The following is a 21,291-nucleotide window of genomic DNA, read 5'->3' as shown; positions in this document are numbered from 1 at the left end:
TGATAGAAGAAGTGCTTTATATGTGGATCACAAGGTTATTTTAAAGTTTAGGCCAACATAAAGTGGTCATACACAAAAATCAAGACCATGTTTTAGATTGTGAAATCTAACACTAGAAATTGCAGCAATTTGGAGAAGTTTTGGCAAGACATGTGTGTTGGGTGCCTAGGTCCCACCAAAATAGGGCCTTGATGAGCGAAACTTGAGTGTTGGGGTTTGTGATGCTAGATATGGTCCTAATTTAAGTATATGATGACAATTAAATTGTGGGATTAATAATAAATATTTAATGTATAATAGGGCCCAAATATTTAAAACTAGTAAGAAAAGTACTAATATAGGCTTTCAGTGGAGTGTGAAATCGTAAAGATATACAATTTACTACACTAAATATGAAATGTTTGTAAAACATGTTGATTAATTCTTTTTCTTTTATATGGTTTCGTATATATTCACCAATACACTTTAAAAATAATATAATTTTTAAATTATAATCAAAATAATTTTAAAAAGAAAACAAAAAAATATAACTAATAATAATTGCCCTCATGAAAATTAAACCTTAAAATGGACCATTATCTTATGAATATTATTTTCCCAAACATATAACTCACAGAAGGGTCCTTTATATTAACCACATATTCTTGTGAATTCTTGCTTATGTTTACATGAGAGTGCTGGCATTGACTTTTCTACCTCCATTCTAAAGGATTAGTGTGATTCATAACTTCGAAACAAAGATTTTATATATACGAGGAGGAAAACCGGGCCTCCATATGAATAATATTTTATGAAACATATAACTCACACAATGGTTCTTTATATAAACCACATATTCTTGTGACCTCCAGATTTTTATATATTCCTTATCGTCCTCTAGGAAGTATTACTGGTTGTTAATGAGCACATGGGGATAATGCTTCAGAGTTTATGTTGATAATATATTGATAATAGACATTTTTGGCAGCTGTGCTGTCTTTCATTCCAGGAACGAATGTATCATGAATCCTTAAGTGTCCCCCTCAATCTTCTGTGGTTCATTTAGCATTTAATTTCTTCATTACCATTGCTATTTCATTTACATGTACAATTAATGTCCGTACATGCATTAAACTTATACATCAACCATCAAATGTGTTATTAATTGATTTCAATCGGGACAAAAAAGTAAGTGGTTTGAAATGAATTAGGTATAAATCTGGCCAACGTTCCTCGCATTCGACTTGGATCAAACATCGTTTGTGGTGTCCACTAGCAACTAAATTCCAATGAAATTCGGGTCCAGTCCCATATGAATTGTATGAAATTGTGGTCCACCGTATTAATGCACATACACAAATTTGTCTTTTTTATCTGCACCTTCAGCAGCATGACGTTATTTAAGCAGGAGAATGAGTTAGAGATTCACAAAGTGTGGTGTTATAACTAGTTGTTAAAGAAGAGAATGGAAAGCTCAGTTTTGAGTATTTTAGTTGGGCTATGGCTAGTAACTTGTTTTGGAGCAGCTGAAGAGGAGCCTATTGTGCCAGCCATGTATTTGTTTGGAGACTTGTTAGCGGATGCGGGTAATAATAATTATATTCCAAACTGTACAGCGCGTGCAAACTTCACACCATATGGCATATCATTTTTCCCCTGCTCAACTGGTCGTTTTACAGATGGCCGCACCGCTTTCGACTTTGTTGGTATAATTTCTTGTTACAGAGTTGTATGCTATTCTTCAATCTGTTTTGTTTGGGTTTAGATAGTTTAATACTGCTTTTGGTTGCAGCTGATCGTTTGGGGCTCAGTTATCCTCCTCCTTACCTCCAACCAAATGCGAGGTTTACAAGAGGGATAAATTTCGCATCAGGAAGTAGCGGTTTGCTCGACTCAACTGGGGTCGACAAGGTCTCTTCTCAGTTTTTATTTTCCTTATAGTTTTTACCGATAATCAAAATCATTTTTCAGCCCCAAAAAGTAATGAAAATCGTGCAGGAAATAGATAAATATTGATTTAGACCCTGTATAATAATTGTTTTTCGGTGGCTAAGCTGTGTTTTTGGTTGAAGTCTGGAGCTACATTAATCATTAAGATAATTGTTTAAAGATTGCATGAAGTGTTTCCAAAATTCTTGTGCTGTTCTATAGTTTGGAAACACAGTAAGTTGCATCAACTGTTCAACCATTCATGGTGCAATGGGCATTTCTTCCAAAGTTGTCCTACAGTTATTATTGTAAAATTATTGCGGTTTGGGTTTGTTTGAATCTAGGATTGGATTACCTACTTTAACTGTGAGATGAGAACAGCTTGGTTTAATCTGAAATGGTTTTTTGTACTGTTGTTTTCCTTGATTACTCACTAACAAATTAATGTAAATAATACGCGTTATAACTGTTTTTTCTTCATGGAGATTTAATATTATCTATTAGTTTTTCCTCTTATTTTGTAGAGGAGTGTAGGGTTAAGTTGATATATTTTTGTTTTGGAGTTAAAGATTTAGAGTATCAATTTTTTAGTTTTTGTTGATACCTCTTTATTCAATTTTAAAGGATTTAGGGATATCAATTCCATCAAAATTGTCTGAGGTATGATCCAATCCTTATCTTTAACATTCGTTAAGTCTACAGTGACACCGATTAGACTAAGAGCCAAAAATGGAGGGCTACCCATTCCACCAAAAGCACCCAAAGGATTATCCCAACCTTATCTTTTATATCATACCTTACATATTTTGAACCTTATAGAATGGTGTGGTCAAGAAACATACACCACCCTAATAAATTATTCTCAACCCATAGCTACAACACTTTGATAATTATTATAATGTTAGAGTAATTAAAGCAAGAAAATAATAAATAAATTCTATAGTTTTGTGAAACCTTATGTTCCAAAAGATTCTTTTATTAATTTTATTTTGTAACTCAAAAATTATACTCATTTATTTTTTATTTTTTTTTATTTTGTGGGTATGAGTAGGGGACTTGGCTTGGGCCTTAGGTTTGCTCCCTTCAACTTGCCTCTTCCTAGCCTTAACCTAGCAGTTAGAAAGCCCGAGGTAAGGCAGGTTGGGTGCTAACCTAGATAGGGGACCTGGCTTGGGCCTTAGGTTTTCTCCCTTCAACTCGCCTCTTCCTAGCCTTAACCTAGCAGTTAGTAAGCCCGAGGTAAGGCAGGTTGGGTGCTAGCCTAGATTGTGCTGATACCTCGAGAGTATATAGATATATACATATATTAATTAGAAGAGTCTATATACAAAAGTTGGAGGTAAATATTTTAGTGATTTTAAGAATTAAATTCAATTGATTGATTCTGAAACTTGTAAAGTTTTAATAAGATAAGATGAGATAATATTTTTTATCGTTATCTCTCTCTCTATATATATTCAAAATTAATTTCTTTTTAATGATCATAAAGAATTTACTAGAAATCAAGTTTTTTTGAATGTAGAGTTGCCACATTGAAAAAATGATGTCTGATTGATAGTTTTTAAAAAACATTTCCCCTCAATTTTTAACTCATATTCATACCTTTTTTATTTATACTTCCAAAATAAATAAATTATCAAATCAATAAAAAATTACTAAAAAACTTCTTGACAGGAAACAATTTATATAGCTGTACTGTTGGTAGCAGGTGGTTTCAGATTTATATTAATTCTTGATTCTACAGTTGTGAATCTTACTCATCTCTGCATTGCTCTTTATATTCTTACAATCAATATTGTCAAAGTATTATTATTTTAAAGATTTATAAATCTTTTAAACACGCCACTTTCTAAAATCATGGTTTGTCGTTGTATGTAATCTTCTATAATCTTCCAGAAAGTTATCAGTATGAGCGAACAACTATTTATGTTCGAACAGTATTCTAATAATCTAACAAATTCAGACCCATCTGGAGGTGCCCAAGCGAACCTGAGAAAGTCTTTATTTGGCATTACAGTTGGAGGCAACGACATTGGCTCCTACATAGCAAACACTACAGCTTCAACAGAGTTTGTCACTCTTCTGCTAGCCAAATTTAATCAAACTGTTGTAGTAAGTTTCAAATTTATCAAATTACAAATTTCTTACTATAACATCTTTTCTTTTAGAGAAGAACTAAATCATTACTACTGTTTAACCTGACAGAGGCTTTACAATGGCGGGGCTAGAAAATTCCTTATATTCAACATTCCACCTGTGGGTTGTACTCCTTACACCAAATATACTGGTTACAATATATCACACGGGGAATGTTTGGATGCCGCAAACCAGCTGGCTACAGCATATAACAGTGGTTCCAAGTCACTTGTGACTCTCCTCAATGAAAAACTCGATGGAGTGAGCATCATCCAGCTTAATGCTTATGATCATTTAATGACCATAATTCAAAATCCTCAAGCCTTTGGTAAGTTGCTTTTTGCAAAGAATTTCTTATCTTTTCACTTTTCTATTCTTTTGGATTTAGAGATTGTACCACTGAAAACTGAAGTGGATCTATGCAAAATCTTGGTGTAGGATTCAGCGATTCTAAGTCAGCATGCTGTGGATCTGGATTGTTTAATGCAGAAGTGAGCTGTGGAAAGACTAGTCCACAGAATATGTTTTGCGGCAATATAAGCACACGTGTTCTGGGATGGATCTCATGGTACTCACAAGCTTTATGAACTGTTTTCAGAGAAGATCTGGAGTGGAAACTCTTCTGTTATGTATCCAATTAATCTCTCTATGCTGGTCTTGGGAAAAACAAGTCTGATTACTACAAGTTCTCAAACCCTGTCCGAAGTATAGTTGTTATTGTTAGACTAAATAAATTGATTAGAAAAGTCTCTTGGCATAGACCAGCTGCCCAACGCCGCTTACAGCCGTCTACTATCTTACCACAACCCATCCGTAATAAATTTCGAACGAACTCTATGCTTCTTGTTTTGCAGAATTTATCATATGTATTTCTATAAATTGAATAAAAAACCCTGTTATCTATGTGCTCCAGCCAAGAGCGGTAAGCTCTGGTTTATTTCTCTCTGTGCTTTTATGTTTCAGAGCTTCCTAAACGTCTGGGGATGTGATTTTAGTATCAGCTATGTATGCTATGATTGAGCTGTAGTTTTTGTTTTTCGGCTACAAGTTGTATACTATTAATTGTAGGCTCTACTCGTTAATGCTATGTAACATATGAGCTATGAGGTTGTGTGAACTTGAAGTTTGTGTGAATTGTTAAGTTTTTGCTCTCTGCTGCTATTAGTGCTAATTCAGAGAAAACCCGTGACAGATTTGGCAAGAGTTATCTTGTGCTGGATGTACTCGAATCTCATCGATGATGTTTTCACATTCAACCAAAACGGCTCGCAAACATTGATTCTTAGAGTGCTACTGATCCAGAGCTTTTTTCCAATTTGAGCCAGCACTGGTGATGATCTGTAATTAAGCTTGATTCTTCCATTTAGTCTATCGCAATTCGTATGCATTCCAAGCCAGATCTGCAAGCTCTATCGCTGTCTTGATTGTCGGAAGATAAATTAAAAATCTTACTATCTGTCCGCATAGACCAACTGACTAGCACCGACCCAGCCGTCTCGCGTTGCCTGCAGCCGTCCATGCCATTCACGTTGCAACTGCTCGTCAGAGCATGAAATCTTAGAGCTCAATAATCAATGCAGGTAGATGTCCACAGTGATGAATGCAAAGTGTATAAAGTGTATAGTTAGTCAAAATCATTTGACTGTAGAATTTATGGTCATCTAAATATTATTTGAGTGAAGAGTTTGTGGTCAGTTATAAAGTATTTGAAAAGTTTGTTAGGTTTGTGGATAGCCAAAATCACTTGAGTGTAAAGTTTGTTGTCAGTTTGAAATCACTTCATAAAAATTATTTGAGTGAAGAGTTTGTGGTCAGTTAGAAAGTATTTGAGAAGTTTGTCAGGTTTGTGGTTAACCAAAATCATTTGAATCTGAAGTTTGTAGTCAGTTTGAAATCACTTCAGAATTGTATTGGTTGGGATAAGCTGTAAAAATCCAAAGAAATTTTTGGTAAGAGGAAGACTGTAGGACACAAAAGTCTATTTAGACAAAACTTGTGAAATGCTGTAAATGGATACCTAAGAGGGTTCAGATTAGGACCCATTCGAAAAACAATTAGTACAATTGAATTATGGGGATGTTAGATGTGATAAATTAATTGTTTCACCAAATCTGTTAACAAAGACCACAGCTAACCAAGAGTCGACTTCAGCCACCCATGCCATTCACGTTGGGCTTTCATTCACCTGTCCTCAATTAATATTTCAACTAACTCATATTTATAGTGTACATAGAATTTATTACATATTTGACTATAAATTAGATGAATGAGAATACATTCTCAGAGCTATTTTATGAGTTTCTCCTCTATACCATGTTTCTTTTCATGGTACTAGAGCCTAAGGCTATTTTATGGGTTTCTCCTCTATACCATGTTTCTTTTCATGATACTAGAGCCTACGGTTTATCAATTGCATGATAGGAGTGAAGATTGCATATTACATTGTCTTTAAGTGAAGAAAATTATATAGGTCTAGCTCTTAGGGTATGTCTCCATGCTGCTGCTTAGCTTATTTTGGTTGGCAGCAGCAGCTCAATTTTTTAAGGAGCAATTTATGGAACAGGTGGCCCCATGGATAGTCAAATGGCTGCTTATTTTTATGCAATCTTCTTAAATCATTTTGTAAATGAAATCATTGATAATATTTTTTGCAAATAAAATTCATAAGCAAAATTTTAGGAAAGTAAATAGGAGAGCAAAAAAATATGGTGAAGCCATGTGTCTTTTTTTCAATAAGCAGTGGCTGCTTATTTCTAGCCCCCCCTTTTTTTCAAAGCTTATTTTCAATTTTTAAGCATTTGCTGCTCCACTAAAATAGGAAAAGATTCCAATTTATCCTTTTCCCTTAATTAAAATTTTACATGGGAACACTCGAGCTGCTTAAATTTAAGCAAAAAATGCTCATAAACAGCCACATGGGAACATGGGGTTAGTGTTTGATATGGATTGAGTGTCAACTATGTGTGCTACGATTGAACTGGTGAGCGCTCCAATTAGCTCTAGTTGATGAGTGTTCTCGGTTTTGGCTTTTTGCTAATGTGTTCTGATTTGTTTCTCCGTTTGGTTTTCAGTTCATGTTTAAAGTTTGCGGAGTTTCATTTTGTGTTTCTTTTTACTGGACATTTGGTGATTGCTCAAAGATCCAAGCAGAAGGAAGTTGGATCGTTGTTATTTGCCAGAAGTTTTAGAGAGGAAATAAGCAACCGCAACCTTGAAGGATGTGCCTGAAGATATAGATCGCCCAAATCAAGGCTCGCTGGAAGTTTGAAAGCTACTAATAGGAATTGTGAATCTGTGAAGTTTGCAAGCATAGAAAGGTCGCGGAGAGGTGCCAGTAGTTTGTGGTTTAAGTCTGCTTAAGAGCCAGATCTGATCTCTTTTTTCTCAAAAAATTTCAAAAGATTGTCGTATGTAATGGAGGTTGCCAATAAAGAAGTGTTTAGATCAAAGGGTCCTCCATAGTGTTTAGATGATGGCAATGTCGTTTGTCAAAAGTGGTCGAAAGTCAAATAGATCCCCACAATATTGAGATGTAAAAGGGTATAGTTAATGAATGTGTTTTTTTGGGCAAACGTATTGAGTGCTAGTCACTTTCGTTACAAGATAAAACTGAAGTAGGTATCATGATCAAGTTGTTGTAAGGGATGCATGTTCAGTTGTATTTGAAACTACAAAATGTTTTAATTTAAATATTGATGAGCCATGCATCTAAAAAAGAATTCCTATTGTACTAGTGTGTACAACGGTTCATTACCCATGTGTCTCAATAGATGGATTTCTTTTTATATGGACTTAATAATTAATGCAAATACAAAAGGATAAGTCTATGGTGATAATCAGATATTGTGTGCATTGTAAATTAGTTTCCTCGTCATGATGGTTTGTTGCCAAAAAAAATCATTTGAATGAAGAGTTTATGGTCAGCTTGAAACCATTTGAGTGAAAAGTTTGTGGTCAGCTAGAAACCACTTGAGAAGTTTGTTGGGTTTGAGATTACCCAAAACCACTTGAGTGAAATTTTGTGGTGAACTTGAAACCACTTTAGAAATGTATCGGCTGGGGGTAATCCATAAAAAATCCAAAGTTATTTTGGTGAGGGGGAGCAATTAAGTATTGTAAATGGGTACCTAAGAAGCCTTAGACAAAGACCCATCTTTTTTAGTTTATTGGGAGATATCTTAAAACAATTAGATAATTAATTTATGGGGGATGTCAGTAGATAAATTATCTTACTATTTGTGAAAACCAAATAACTAAATGGGTACCTAAGAAGGCTTTAGACCAAGACCCATCTTTTTTAGTTTATGGAGGGATACCTTAAACCAATTAGATAATTAATTTAGGGGGGATGTTAGTAGATAAATTATCTTACTATTTGTCGAAACCAACTAACTAGCACCGACCCAACCATCTCACATTGCCTGCAGCTATTCATGTCATTCACGTTGCAATTGCTTGCCATAAATATTGCAACTAACCTTATGCTATAGTGAACATTGAATTTACAATGTATTCTCCTATAAAGTGAATGCTAAGAGCTTGAAATCTTAGAGCCCATATTTTGGGTTTCTCCTCTGCAACCATGTTTGTTTCATTAATTGCATGATAATGGGTCAAGCTATTATTTTCTATCATATTGGTTTCTCTTCTTTATTTAAGAGACACAAAATATGATGAAGGTCACACATAACATTATAGTTCTAAGGATCATATTGAGCCACAAGCTCCTTGATCTTAGCATCCTTAGCTGGATTCCAATATCCTCTAATGCATGACTTGGACTGGTGATGCAAACAAGCCTCAAATACTGCAAATTAATCATCACACTCTTTGTGCAATAGAGGAAATAGGCACTCTAGAATAGAGACAAAAAATAATAATAGGCTTTATCCACCTTGAAAATTCTATTATGAATTCTTTATATTTTGAACAAGAAAACATTACATCTCCACATCTCCAAGAAAACCTATCCTTTTCTTATGATTCCATCTCCCATTTTATTTTGTAACAGACTCATTAATTATCTCCTTAATAGAGACTAAACTCCTAAATGGCCTCCTACAAAGAATACTTAGTAACAACAGTCCTAAACATAATCAATTGTTAAATTAACTCCTAAGAAGACTACTAATCTACAATTAAGAAATACTTACATCAACTACCCACAAGAATCTATTACAAATTTGCCACCAAAACCATCAATATTCTTGATGAAAGGTGTGCTCACAAACAAATTTATGAAGAAAGTGGAAGGTAAAATTGTCAACTTTGATAACTTTTCTAGAAGTTAAGAGTTCAATGAAACTCTGTTTAAATATTTGTAAGTCATAACTATTTTAAAAGTTTTTGTTTATTTGATTTATAAGAAGGTTAATATTAAGGTGTGATAATATAATATGTTTGTTTGTCGGACATTCATATTAAGCCTTTGCGTTCTTGTGAAGTTTATTTTTAGTTTTTCTATGACTTCTTTTGAAATATTTAATAATTTGACTAACGTAACATCAGATGGCTCTAATTATGCAAGTTGAAAATGTGAGATACAATTAAATATACAAATGAAAGGTTTATTGGAGCTAACAACATAAGACAAACCTATAGATGAAAGTAAGTATGAAAAATGAAATAAAATGGATATGACTCCACAAGCTTCAATTTTATGCAAAATTAGTCCATGGATTATGCTTCATGTTCAAAATCTGAAAAAAGCAAAGAAAAAATGAAAAAAATTAAAATGATATATTAAAGAAATAGAAAATTAAAAGTGATGGATTATAAAAAGAAATTGACTAATTTGAAGATAAAGGGAGGAAATAGCATGAAAATTGTAATATTATTAAAAATAAATAAATTAGAAATCAACTTTCATTGACGAAGGTGAATAAGAAAACTTTGAAATTACAGATTTTTAAATTAAGATGAGTAGTGTAACTTCATATACACATTAGAGCTAAATAGAGTATCACACAAGAAAAATTGTATAGGTCTTGGTAAAAGTAAGATAATAGGCTGAAAAAATTCACAAAAGAGTCCAACAAGTGTTTTCAATTTTTTTTGGCTAGAAGCGAATGTCAAAAATTACAACTAAAAGAAGTCATATAAAGAGAAAAAAAAAAAAAACAACAACAACAACAACAAATTTAATTAGAAGAAACAAAATTAATCTAATTTATTAGCCTAGTCATGTAACATTGTCTAAATTGTTATACTATTAGTTATCATGTAGATGAAGGGTGTGGTTACACAATCATTAATCACAAACATTTCTTCTTATATAAAATTATTTACAAACCATTAAAGATATCGATAAAGAATTATGTTATGTTAGGATTAAGGTGTCTCAACCTTAGATTCCAAACATGCTTGGAAGTCATAAAATTAGGGGACTAGTGTCATAGGTTGCTATGTTGGAACTATGATAGTTTATTTTATTTACTATGACGGTTACTAGTCTGTTCAAAGAGTCATGAAGAGTAATTATTTGGCAATTTATATTTATGGTGGACTTCTCTATTGACAAGCAGTGTGAGGTAGGTGTTGCATATAGGAAGGTGACCATTATGGATGTGTTACGCATTGTTGCATTGGAAATTTCTATGTACAATATTTCATGGCCTTAGCAAGTTGTTCTTTATGACACCACATACCTCTTTGGTGTTGGAATTGCTTTTGGAAAACATGGTTATTTTCCACTTGTGTTGAGCTCTATAAATGTGTGGCTTCCTTGTGTATTTTGTATTTTCATGTGCTGGATATTATTTAGAATTCTTTGTTGTTGTATATAACCCTAAAGAGAAATGGCTCTTGGAATTCTATTGTAATTCTTAGTGTTGTTGATAATACAATCGAGTCTATCTTTTGGAGTTTGGGTGTTTTTTTTTTCTAAAAGAGTTTTCCCACATGTATCTAGTGTTGTGGTTTTACTTGTTTAAATCTGATTTTATATGTGTTTATCTAATTTTCAATAGTTGAAGAGTTTTTAGGAAATTTATGCATCTTCTTTCCTATTAGATTTAGCATTTAGAAGCGATATTCCACACTTTGGCTTCCTTTCAATTGGTATTAGAGCTTCGCCAATGTTGTTATTGTTCTTGGGGCAACATGTTTATTTTGATAATCTAGTTTTAGTGAGAGTTTTGGAAATTAAGATTTCATAACTTTGTTGCAACTTTGACATGGAAAACACATCTAATAGATAGAGATGGATAAATTTAATGGCAACAATTTTGAGTTGTGTAAAATCAAAATGGAGGACATGCTCATGGATAGAGATCTATGGGTTCTAGTTTCTTTGACAAAACCCCAAAATACACCCTAGGATGGATGGGATAAAATAGATCAAAAATTCCAGGATTTTATAAGACTTTGTCTAGTTGATTAAGTGCTCCTGAATGTCCATGAGAAGAAGAATTCAAATACCATTTGTACAAAAATTGTTGATATTTATCAAGGGAAATCCTTGGTAAATAAGTTATTCCTGAGAAAGAAGTTGTATTCTCTAAGGATGGAGGAAGTAGGATCCATTGCAGATCATATGAATGCATTCAACATGTTAGTTGGTCAACTGAATTTTATTAGTGAGAATGTTGAAGATCATGATAAATTTATGCTTCTACTATGTTCGTTCCTAGACTCATGGGACCACCCTGTGATGGCCATTGGAAGCACAAAAATAACTTTCAAGATGGAAGATGTGGTTGATATGTACTTAGGGGATTTCTTATTTTATGTTTCCATAATTTTCATGGTAACTAGATAGTTCATTTTATTGCACACTTACTTTTACTTTCCTAGGTGTAGTGTGTTAATAAAACAAGGGTAGATGACATAATTTCATGAGTCTACTACCCAACTATTTTTCTAAAATTTGGATTACCTTTTTATTAATTTATTATTTATTTCATGTTTCCTATACATGTAACTAATATTTAATCTTTTTATTTATTCAAGCTGCTATTATATCTCATTATACTATTTTTCTTCTAGAGCATTTATATTTTCTATTGAGAACCATTTATAGACAAATTTTATTCTATTTAATCTCTTATTTTAGTTTTTTACTATGCATATATATGTACATGTGTGTGTGTATAGTTTCTTAGGGGTAAATTCAATCATAAATAACATGATCATATTATAAGAGTGAAACACAACTCTAATCTAATTAGAATTACTCCTAATTGACAATGAAATAATGCTAAATTATTTGAATAATGAAAGAAACTAATTTAAACTCCCTCAATTGATGTAACAATCCTTCCATTGTTCTTCTATGAATTGTGTATGTAGGTGGCTCTTAGGTGTTGTATTGGGAATCCTACATAAGATAGGAAATTTCTTTGAAGATTATAATTTTGTTATTCTAGATTGATTTAAGAAAATGATCTTGCTTATATAGGTTTTCAAGATAGAATGCAAGAGAATTTGAATTGAATTGTTGATTGATAGAAAATTGATTTTGATTAATCAGTGGACTCATCTTGATTGATTTGTTAACTCAATAGATTGAATAGTTAACTAAATTGATTGAGTGGTCAACTAAATAGATTAGGGAGATGACTGAATTGAGTGATTAGTCAGAAAAGGTGATTTTGAGTGAAAAGGGGAGATTCAAGAGTTAACTAAGTTAATTGATTTGATGAAGCAGTCATGATTTTCAACATGTGTGGTAGGATAAATTCAATTTCATGTTATTTGCATTTTTGAATGTTGAAATGCACATGAAATTTACTGAAATTCAGATTTGGTGAAATGTGAATTTGGGAAAATAAAATTAGATGGGATGAGTTGAAATTTGAATTTCAGGATTTGGAGGAATGAATGAATTAATTTAAATAATTTAAATGAAATTATTTAAACATCAGAAATGAGGTTAATTAAATAATAAATATTATTTAATTAAGAATAAATTGTGATTAATTAAATAAATAATATTTAATTAATGTTTGAAAAGGGGGTAGTTTAAGAAGTTATAATAGTAAATAGACTAGGATGGGATGTGTGGGCTTCACAGGAGTAGAGATAGAGCATGTATGCTGTAGCCCTTGAGTGTGGTTTGTTGGCTATGTGCAGGGGGAGGGAAGTTGTGTGTTTCTGTAGGGAGGGGCGACATGTGGTGTAGGGTCATTTGGTGTTGGTGGCGTCACAATGGTGGGGGCTTGAGTGGTGGGTGTCTTGGCACGAGTTTTTGGAGCAATGTTGTGTGGTCTTTGCGGGGAGAGGTGTGATCAAGCTCGGGTTTTGGTCTCAGTGGAATTTGGGTGGAAAGTGTAGCAGTTTTTTTCGAGGAATTAGGATTTCTCTTCCTCTTTTTCTTGGGGGGTGGGTTTTTAGGCTTGACATGGATGACTAATTCTTGAGGGGAAGCCTTAGGAGCTTCTCCTGGCCTAGATTTTTGAGCAGCCTTGAGTTTGCATTCTTCGAATCATGGTGTTAAGACTTATTATTATAATCTCTTTGTTCCTGACTCGGGGGTTGTTGGTGTTGGTGTGTCCAATGGATCTCGAATTTCAAAGTTTAACGGTTGTCTTGAGAGATGCAAAGAGAGGCCAAAACTGGTAATTTCACCTGAGATGATTGGCGAGGATGTTGAATATTTTTCAAAGCATTCCGTTTACTACAAATTTTTGGGGATGAGGGTTTCTCTGCAGTTTCTAGAGAATTGGGCACAAAGGATTTGGGTACTGGAAGGGGCAATGGAGATTATGCTGATGGCAAACAACTACTTCATGGTTACATTCAATTTCAAGGAGGATCATAATAGGATCTTTGAAGGAGGCCCGTATTTTTATAACCAAGTGGAGTTATTCATCAAACCTTGGCATGTAGGATTTAATCCTTTGGAGGAGCTCCAGAATAGGGTCCTAGTGTGGGTTTGTTTACCTCATTTTCTAGTAGAATATTGTCAAGAGGATATGTTACGGATGCTCGCTTCATTGCTTGGGAAGCCAGTTGGATCTTAAATGCAAACTTTGGATAGAAAGGTAATGATTTTTGCTTGTATCTGTATTGAAATTGATGTTAGTAAGCCTTTGCCAGAAACTCTAGATATGTGTACAGGCTCTTATTATTGGGTCTAGCAGTTGGATTATGAGACTTACCCATTTTGGTGCCATCTATGTCATGAGTATGGTCATTTGCAGTGCAAGTGTCCTTGGTCTAAACCGGTTGTGCATCAACCTCAATAGATTTCTCGTAACCTAGATGGGGCTGATAAAGGAAAAGCTTCCATGTCTGATGAGGTTGTGGGTGTTGATGGTTTCGTCCCAGTTAAGACAAAGAATAGGAATCGGGGACAAAAGAGGTCTTTGTAGGAGAGATAGGAGGATGATACCTTTAACATATTTGAAGCCTTGGATGACCTTAGCCAGCAGGAGGTGAATCTGGGGTTGATTCCTTTGGATAAAAGTACATCAGGGTTGGTTCCTGGGTAAAAGTACAAAGCTATGTCACACTTTTATAAAGGAAATGGTCAATGTTGATTCAAATTTTTAAAGTAAATCAATAGAAACTAAAATATATGTTTTGAATTTTGAAATGAGGTAAACTAATAAAATTTGTATTCTTTTTGTCTATTTTATGTTTGTAATTTTAACAAAATTTTAAAAAATTATTTGAATGTAGATTTTTATAAAGTAAACACTATACTTTAGTTGTTGATAAAATGCTGAAATTGAAGTTACACAATCCACCACACTTTAATTAGTAAATTTAATTTTTTTTCATTAATTTTTTTGTGTATATTGATAACTTGAAACTTTAGTGCATGGATATTTTTTTACTATTTTTTATAAATATATATTTTTTAATAAATTTGAAAAGTTGTGTGTGTTGAAATATAACTCTTTCTAATTCTCGCCATCTTTTTTCTTAATTATTTATCCAAATTAGAAAATAATTATATCATCTTGACATAGATTCCTTTCTCTACCGTATCATATTTTTTTCAAATTTTTAAAATAAATTTTAGTATTTTTCCTTGACAAGATAATCAACCTTATAATTTAGTGTTGATGACCTACCTAAAATAAAATATAAAGTATAAAATATAAAAAACTAATTAAAATATTAAAAGATATATATTTTGGAAAATTCACTTATAGATCTATAAAAGGGTATTTTTACATTTCAAAAAAAATATTATTTAGAATAGTAGAAGTTGTTGAAACATCGAGTTTTTTATTTTTTATTTTTTATTTTTTATTTTTTAGTAGTTAGATCCAAAGTGGTATAAAATATATATTTAGTAGACACTTCCAATTGGAAAAGTTGTTGTCCATATATAACTTATCTATAATTAATCTATATAGACCATATATTTGACAAAAATTAATTTTTAGTTAGAATTACTTAAATTCACTTGTGCTGATAAGTTAGCCTGAAATGTGACACAACTTTGTGCTTTTACCCTCCTAATAGTGTGAACAAGGATACTACCCATGTTCAACAGGTGGTTGGGAGTCAACAAATGGAGATGGATCAGCTAGTAGTGACTCAGTTGGGACCCACCTCTGGTGCTGAAGTAAAGTTGGTTGATGGAGATGTTTCTCCTATAGCACAAAAATTGAAATCTGTTGGGGTAAAAAGTAATAAGATCTTACATTTGGGTCTTCATTAAAAACTCATTAAAAAAGGAGTAATAGAGAAGATTTTGAAGGTTGGTAGAAAGGAGGACTTGGATAAGATCAAATTGATGGAGGATAATTTAGTTGAGTAAGGGTGTGTAAAGACTCTAGATTCTCATTTTTTCAATCCCCCGAAATGATTGTGCTATCATGGAATGTGAGGGGCTTGAACAGTGGCCCTAGACAAAAACTTGTTTGAGATTTGATAAGGGGTCATTCTCCTGATGCCCTTTACTTGCAGGAAACTAAATTATATGTGGAAAGTATGTTGGGTCTAGTGTTGAAACTATGGGGAAGAGATGAATGTCAATGTATTGGGGCATTTGGCTCCTCTAGAGGGGTGGACTATCTTTGGAACCCCCTGAGGATTCATCTTATATGGTGGGTTGCTTCTAGATATTGTTTATCTGGGGTTGCCTCTAGTCTAGAGACTGGAGAATATATCTTGTTTACTAACATTTATGCCCCTACTAATCTTTAGGGCAAGCAGAATTTGTGGTCTCGTATTCCTTTTGTGCGAGGGTTGTTCCCTTTTCATCTGTGGATTATGGTGGGTGATTTCAATGGTATCATAGAGTTGGGTGAGAATAAGGGTGGTGTTATGTGATTGGAACCTTCTTCCTTCCTTCTTTGAGATAGTATATCAACCTTGCATCTTGTTGACATTAAGCCTAGTAATGGTCTGTTCACCAGGAATAATAGGAGGGTTGGGGAGTATTGGATTGTGGAGAGGCTAGATTGCTTTCAGGTTTCTACTTTTTGGGTTGGTGGCAGGGTTGTCCACATGTTCTGAGATTATAGATTGGAGAGGTTCGGACCACTGGCCCATAAAATTGGTGTCTTCTTCTACTCGGGTCGCTTGCACTCCATTAAAATTTCATCTTATGTGGTTACAGGATCATTCTTTGCAGGATCATGTTGCCGAGTGGTGGAGGAAAGGGAGGCCAACCTTCGACACTCCTATGTACACTTTTTCCAAGTAGCTGCAATATGTTAAGTTTCAACTTAAACAGTGGAATCGTCAGTGTTTCGGTAATATTTTTCATCCTAAGGTAGATGATTAATTAGAGTTGAATGGCATTACCAGAGAAATAAGAGAGCATGGATTGTCAGAAGCCTTGCTTATGGAGGAAGACATGGTATTCAAGGTTTTAGAGGAGTAGGATCTTAGGGAGGAAATCTACTGGAAACAGAGAGATTGTATTGATTGGCTTCAAGCGGGAGATAAAAATAATGCATTATTCTTGAATTTGGTGAAAGAAAGAAGATATGGGAATTCCGTTCCTATTTTGGTTAATGATAGAGGTGAGAAGTGTTTATCCTTGTAGGAGATTTCTATGGACTCTTTGTAGTATTTCCAATCACTTTTTAGTGAGGATTCTCAGGGGGAATCGAAAGAGGAGAATCAAGTTCTTTCTTGTATTCCTTCTCTCGTTACTAGGGAGATAAATGAGTAGCTTATGGGTCCTATTTTGTTGGAAGAACTTAAGAGGATTTTTTTTCACATGAAGAAGGGGAAAGCCCCTGGACCACATGGGTTTTCAATTGAGTTCTATCAGTATTTCTAGGATATTATCAAATTAGACTTATTGGAGGTGGTCCAAGAGTCCCAGAGGAATAAGAAAATGCTTTGGGCTTTGAATGTGACTTTCATTGCACTCATTCCCAAGAGTGATGGGGCTGACTAGTTAGGCCAGTTCAATCCTATTTCTCTTTGTAATGTGATTTATAAGATCATTTCTAAGTTGATAGTGGAAAGGTTGAAGAATTATCTTGGGGGTGTCATTTCTGAGGAGCAAAGTGGGTTTGTGGACAGTTGTCAAATTTTGGATGGTGTGGTCATTTCTACTAAGACCATTCATTCTATTGCAGCCTCCAAGGAAAAAGCTATGTTTATCAAGATGGATCTAGAAAAGGCTTCTAATAGAGTCCATTTTTCCTTTCTCCAGAATATTCTTAGGGCTTTTGGCTTTGTTGATGAATGGATCCAATGGGTAATGAGTTTTGTTTCTTCTACCTCATTTTTGGTGCTAATTAATGGAGATCATACTAAGTTGCCTAGTGCATCTAGGGGTCTTCGTCAAGGGGACCCTCTCTCCCTATACTTATTTATTCTTTTGGTTGAGGGTCTTGGGAGGTTGATTAAGTATAATGTGGGTATGGGTATTATTCAAGGTTGGAGTTTGGGTAGAAATGTCTCCTCTATCCCATTTACAGTTTGTAGATGATACGGCCCTGATGGGACTAGCTTGGATCAGAGAAGCTATAAATCTACGTAAAGTCTTGGATGTTTATCTTGATGCTTTGGGTCAATTGATCAATGAGGATAAATCTTCCATTCTCTTCTTCAAAACACTTGGAACCATTCAGATGAGGATTGCTCATATCTTGAGATTCTAGTTTAGTTCCCTTCCCTTGACTTACCTGGGCATTCCTATCTATGTTGGTAATCCTCCCAAGGACTCTTGGCAGGGTATTTTGGACAAATTTTGCAAAGAGGTAAGTCAAGATATTCCATGTATTTTGGACCAATTCATCTAGAAAATCAACCACCATTGGATGATTGTCTTGTAGGGGTGCCTCTGATAGTTGGTTTTATATGATCTACCCCTTTACGGCTTTTCTATTAACATATTCCATGTCGAATTCACTTAGTATCATGACCCACTTGGCAATTCTTCTAGTTAATTCTTCTCTATTCAACAAGTATTTGAGTGGATCAAAATGTGTAATGAGGTGGAATTTATGACACAAAATATAGTGTCTTAGCTTTTGAGATGCAAAGATCACTACGAGACATGCTTGTTCTATTGGTGTGTAGTTAATTTCATATCCTATGAGTGTTCTACTAATGTAGTAGATAGCTCTCTCTTTTCCTTTCTCAACATGTTGTGCTAGGAGAGCACCTAAAGAGGAATTTGTTGTGAATATGTACAGGAGCAATGGTTTCCCATGCGCTGGTGGAACCAAAACTGGTGTGAAAAAAAGATATTCTTTCAATGTTTGGAATGCTTCTTGGTATTTTTTGTCCATTTGAATGTGACACCTTTCTTCGAAAGATGTTAAAATTGTTGGCATTTGTCAGCCAATTGTGCAATGAAACATCTTATGGATTGTAGTCTCCCTTGAAAACTTCTTAATTGTTTGAGTGTGGTGGTTGAGGACATGTCTAGTATAGCTTTTACATTTTTTGGATCTATTTATATGTCACGATTTGATACAATGAGCCCCAAGAGTTTACCATATGTTACTCCTAACATACACTTTTTGGGATTGAGATGGACATTGTATTGCTCAAGTTTGTCAAATATTTTAGCTAAGACATCCAGATGTTCATCTCTTGTCATGGATTTAGCTAGTAAATCATCTACATAGTCTTCCATGATTTTGTGTATCATGTCATGAAACAAGGTGGTCATTGCCTTCTGATAAGTAGCACTGACATTTTTAAGGCCAAAAGGTATCACATTCTAGCAATATGTTCCCAAGGACAAGTGAAATTTTTTTTATGTTGATCTTCTGATGCGATCTTGATTTGGTTATAAATATAAAAACCATCCATGAGTGACAACATTTCATGTCCAACTATCAAGTCCACTATCATGTCTATGTTAGGGAGTGGAAAATCATCCTTTGGGAAGGCCTTATTGAGATTCTTGAAGTTGGTGCAGATTCTCATACCTCCAGTATGCTTGGTTACTGGGACTAGATTTTAGATCCATTCTCCATAGTCTACGGGTCTGATGAAACCCACATCTAACAAAAATTTTGTAATACAATTTTGACCAACAGAACTGTATGAGGATGCATCTTCCTGAACTTATTCTTGTATGGTTTTACTCCTATAAGTAATGGAAGATTATGCAAGACTAATTTTTGCGATCTAACACTGGCATATTAGAATAAGACCATGCAAAGTTGATTGTCCTTTGTGTATAAAATTGAATCAACTTTTCTTTTTCCATAGGATCTAGAGATTTTGCTAGGTGTATCTTATGCACTGCATCAATATATTTGATGTTGATCTCTTCAGTTTCTTTGCTAGTAATGTTGATTGTTCTTTGTCTATGGGAAGGTTATCCAATCTATTGTGAACTATACAATCTGCTTCAATTTCATCATCTAAATTGGAAGAGGAGCTTCCTTCTCCATGGTATGTAGTTCTATCTAGATCTATGGTGAATCCAACTTTATGATCATCATAAGGAAGTACATCCCTTGCACCCAAGAATTTAGTTATACCTTCATCATTTTGAAACTAATCTAATTGCGGTTGTATTTCTTTCCCCCAATCGATTAGGTGAGGGTACATGAGACAAAGATCTTTTCCTTCAGTAGGAGGAGGTCTTGTTGAGATCATATAGATTCTGTTGTCAAAAACATACTTGACTGATGGTGGGTCTATTGGTATGTCTCGATATTCAATGTCATCATCCACAATTGGCTGGTTTTCATAAGCTCTAAATGCTAAAAATGTGTTGCAACAGTGTAGAGATAGAAACTCATAATCATGTGAGTCAGTTATACTCTCTCTATATGTTTCTCTATCTGATTCATATTCATAAATTTATTCAATTGGAGAAAGAGGATTATCAGTCATTTTAATGATGACCGGGAGAGTGGCTTGACTTGTAGATTATTCTTCTTTGATAGAGGCCTCATTCAGTGCTTGAATAAGAGATAGGGGTAATACTAAATTACCCTCTCTTGTGGGCGCTATCCTCATTTTTGTTGATGTACTAGTTGGTGATGACGGTGTGGAAGTATTTGATGTTGGTGCAATTCCTGTTTCCATCACTGTATTGGATGTTGGCTAAAAGATTGATTTTATTTCATTGTTTGGTCTTGGTGATTCAAGGCTATGATCTTCACCTGTTACTAGTAAGTTTTGAATAATTGGGGTATTTGGTCCAGCTTTTCTTATTTTTCTTGTCAACCAATGTACCCTAATCCCTAATTTTTTGGATTCTTTGAAGGTAATATGGGCTCTATGATGCCTTGTGCATGTGCTCCCAAGCATGTGGTTCCATCATAACTATGTCGCTGTAACATCTTGAAATCATTACCATATTTTTCTAAGGGGAGTTTGATGTTTGGAGTGTCATTTTGTTCTTTATATAGTCGTCCATTGACATATTCATCTAGAGATTCTTCATTAATCTCTCCCCACCCAATAAATGAACAAGAATAAAAAAAATGGATAATTTATTTCCCTTTATCTTTATTGGTTAGATTTGGCAATGTTCTCTCAAAAGACCTGGGAAACAATTGTCCTACTGACAATGTTCCTAAGCATGAATACTTGCCACACCCTTCACTTTTTATTTGAAGAGGAAGTGTTGTAGGTGTGCAAGATGTTTATTCTGATATTTTTGCAATCTTTAGGGATTCTATTTGCATGTGGAGTGGAGCTTCTTGATTGATGGGTACTTGATTATCTATACTTGCTCTTAGGTAATTTCAATGCTAAAAAGGGTTTGGATCACTATGTATGGTGATCTCAATGCCATTGTAAGGGAGCTTAACACATTGGTGAAAACTTGATGGCACTTTCTGCATAGCATGTATTTGTGGGCATCCTAATAGCATTTTGTACCTCAATTCTCTATCTAAGACTTGGAAG

At 34.2% G+C, this 21,291-nt stretch overlaps 1 protein-coding gene across 1 annotated transcript; it reads left to right on the top strand.

Annotated features, from left to right (window-relative positions):
• Nucleotides 1-1,399: 1,399 nt before the first annotated feature.
• Nucleotides 1,400-5,041, top strand: LOC131045073 (GDSL esterase/lipase At2g23540). Its single transcript, XM_057978590.2, has 5 exons — nucleotides 1,400-1,685; nucleotides 1,772-1,890; nucleotides 3,805-4,020; nucleotides 4,114-4,372; nucleotides 4,483-5,041. The coding sequence occupies exons 1-5, from the start codon at nucleotides 1,445-1,447 to the stop codon at nucleotides 4,629-4,631; spliced, it is 984 nt and encodes a 327-aa protein (XP_057834573.2). The 5' UTR covers nucleotides 1,400-1,444; the 3' UTR covers nucleotides 4,632-5,041.
• The last annotated feature ends 16,250 nt before the right edge of the window (nucleotides 5,042-21,291 follow it).

The sequence above is a fragment of the Cryptomeria japonica genome, chromosome 7 (assembly GCF_030272615.1).
Source record: "Cryptomeria japonica chromosome 7, Sugi_1.0, whole genome shotgun sequence".
NCBI lineage: Eukaryota > Viridiplantae > Streptophyta > Pinopsida > Cupressales > Cupressaceae > Cryptomeria > Cryptomeria japonica.
This window is presented reverse-complemented; position numbering and strand designations above follow the sequence as displayed.

Bases quoted from the DNA above. Each gene is read 5' to 3' on its own strand.
- LOC131045073 (XM_057978590.2), top strand. From the start codon at position 1,445: ATGGAAAGCTCAGTTTTGAGTATTTTAGTTGGGCTATGGCTAGTAACT. The intron at 1,686-1,771 runs GTATAATTTCTT...TTTTGGTTGCAG, and splicing joins CACCGCTTTCGACTTTGTTG to CTGATCGTTTGGGGCTCAGT. The intron at 4,021-4,113 runs GTAAGTTTCAAA...TTAACCTGACAG, and splicing joins AATTTAATCAAACTGTTGTA to AGGCTTTACAATGGCGGGGC.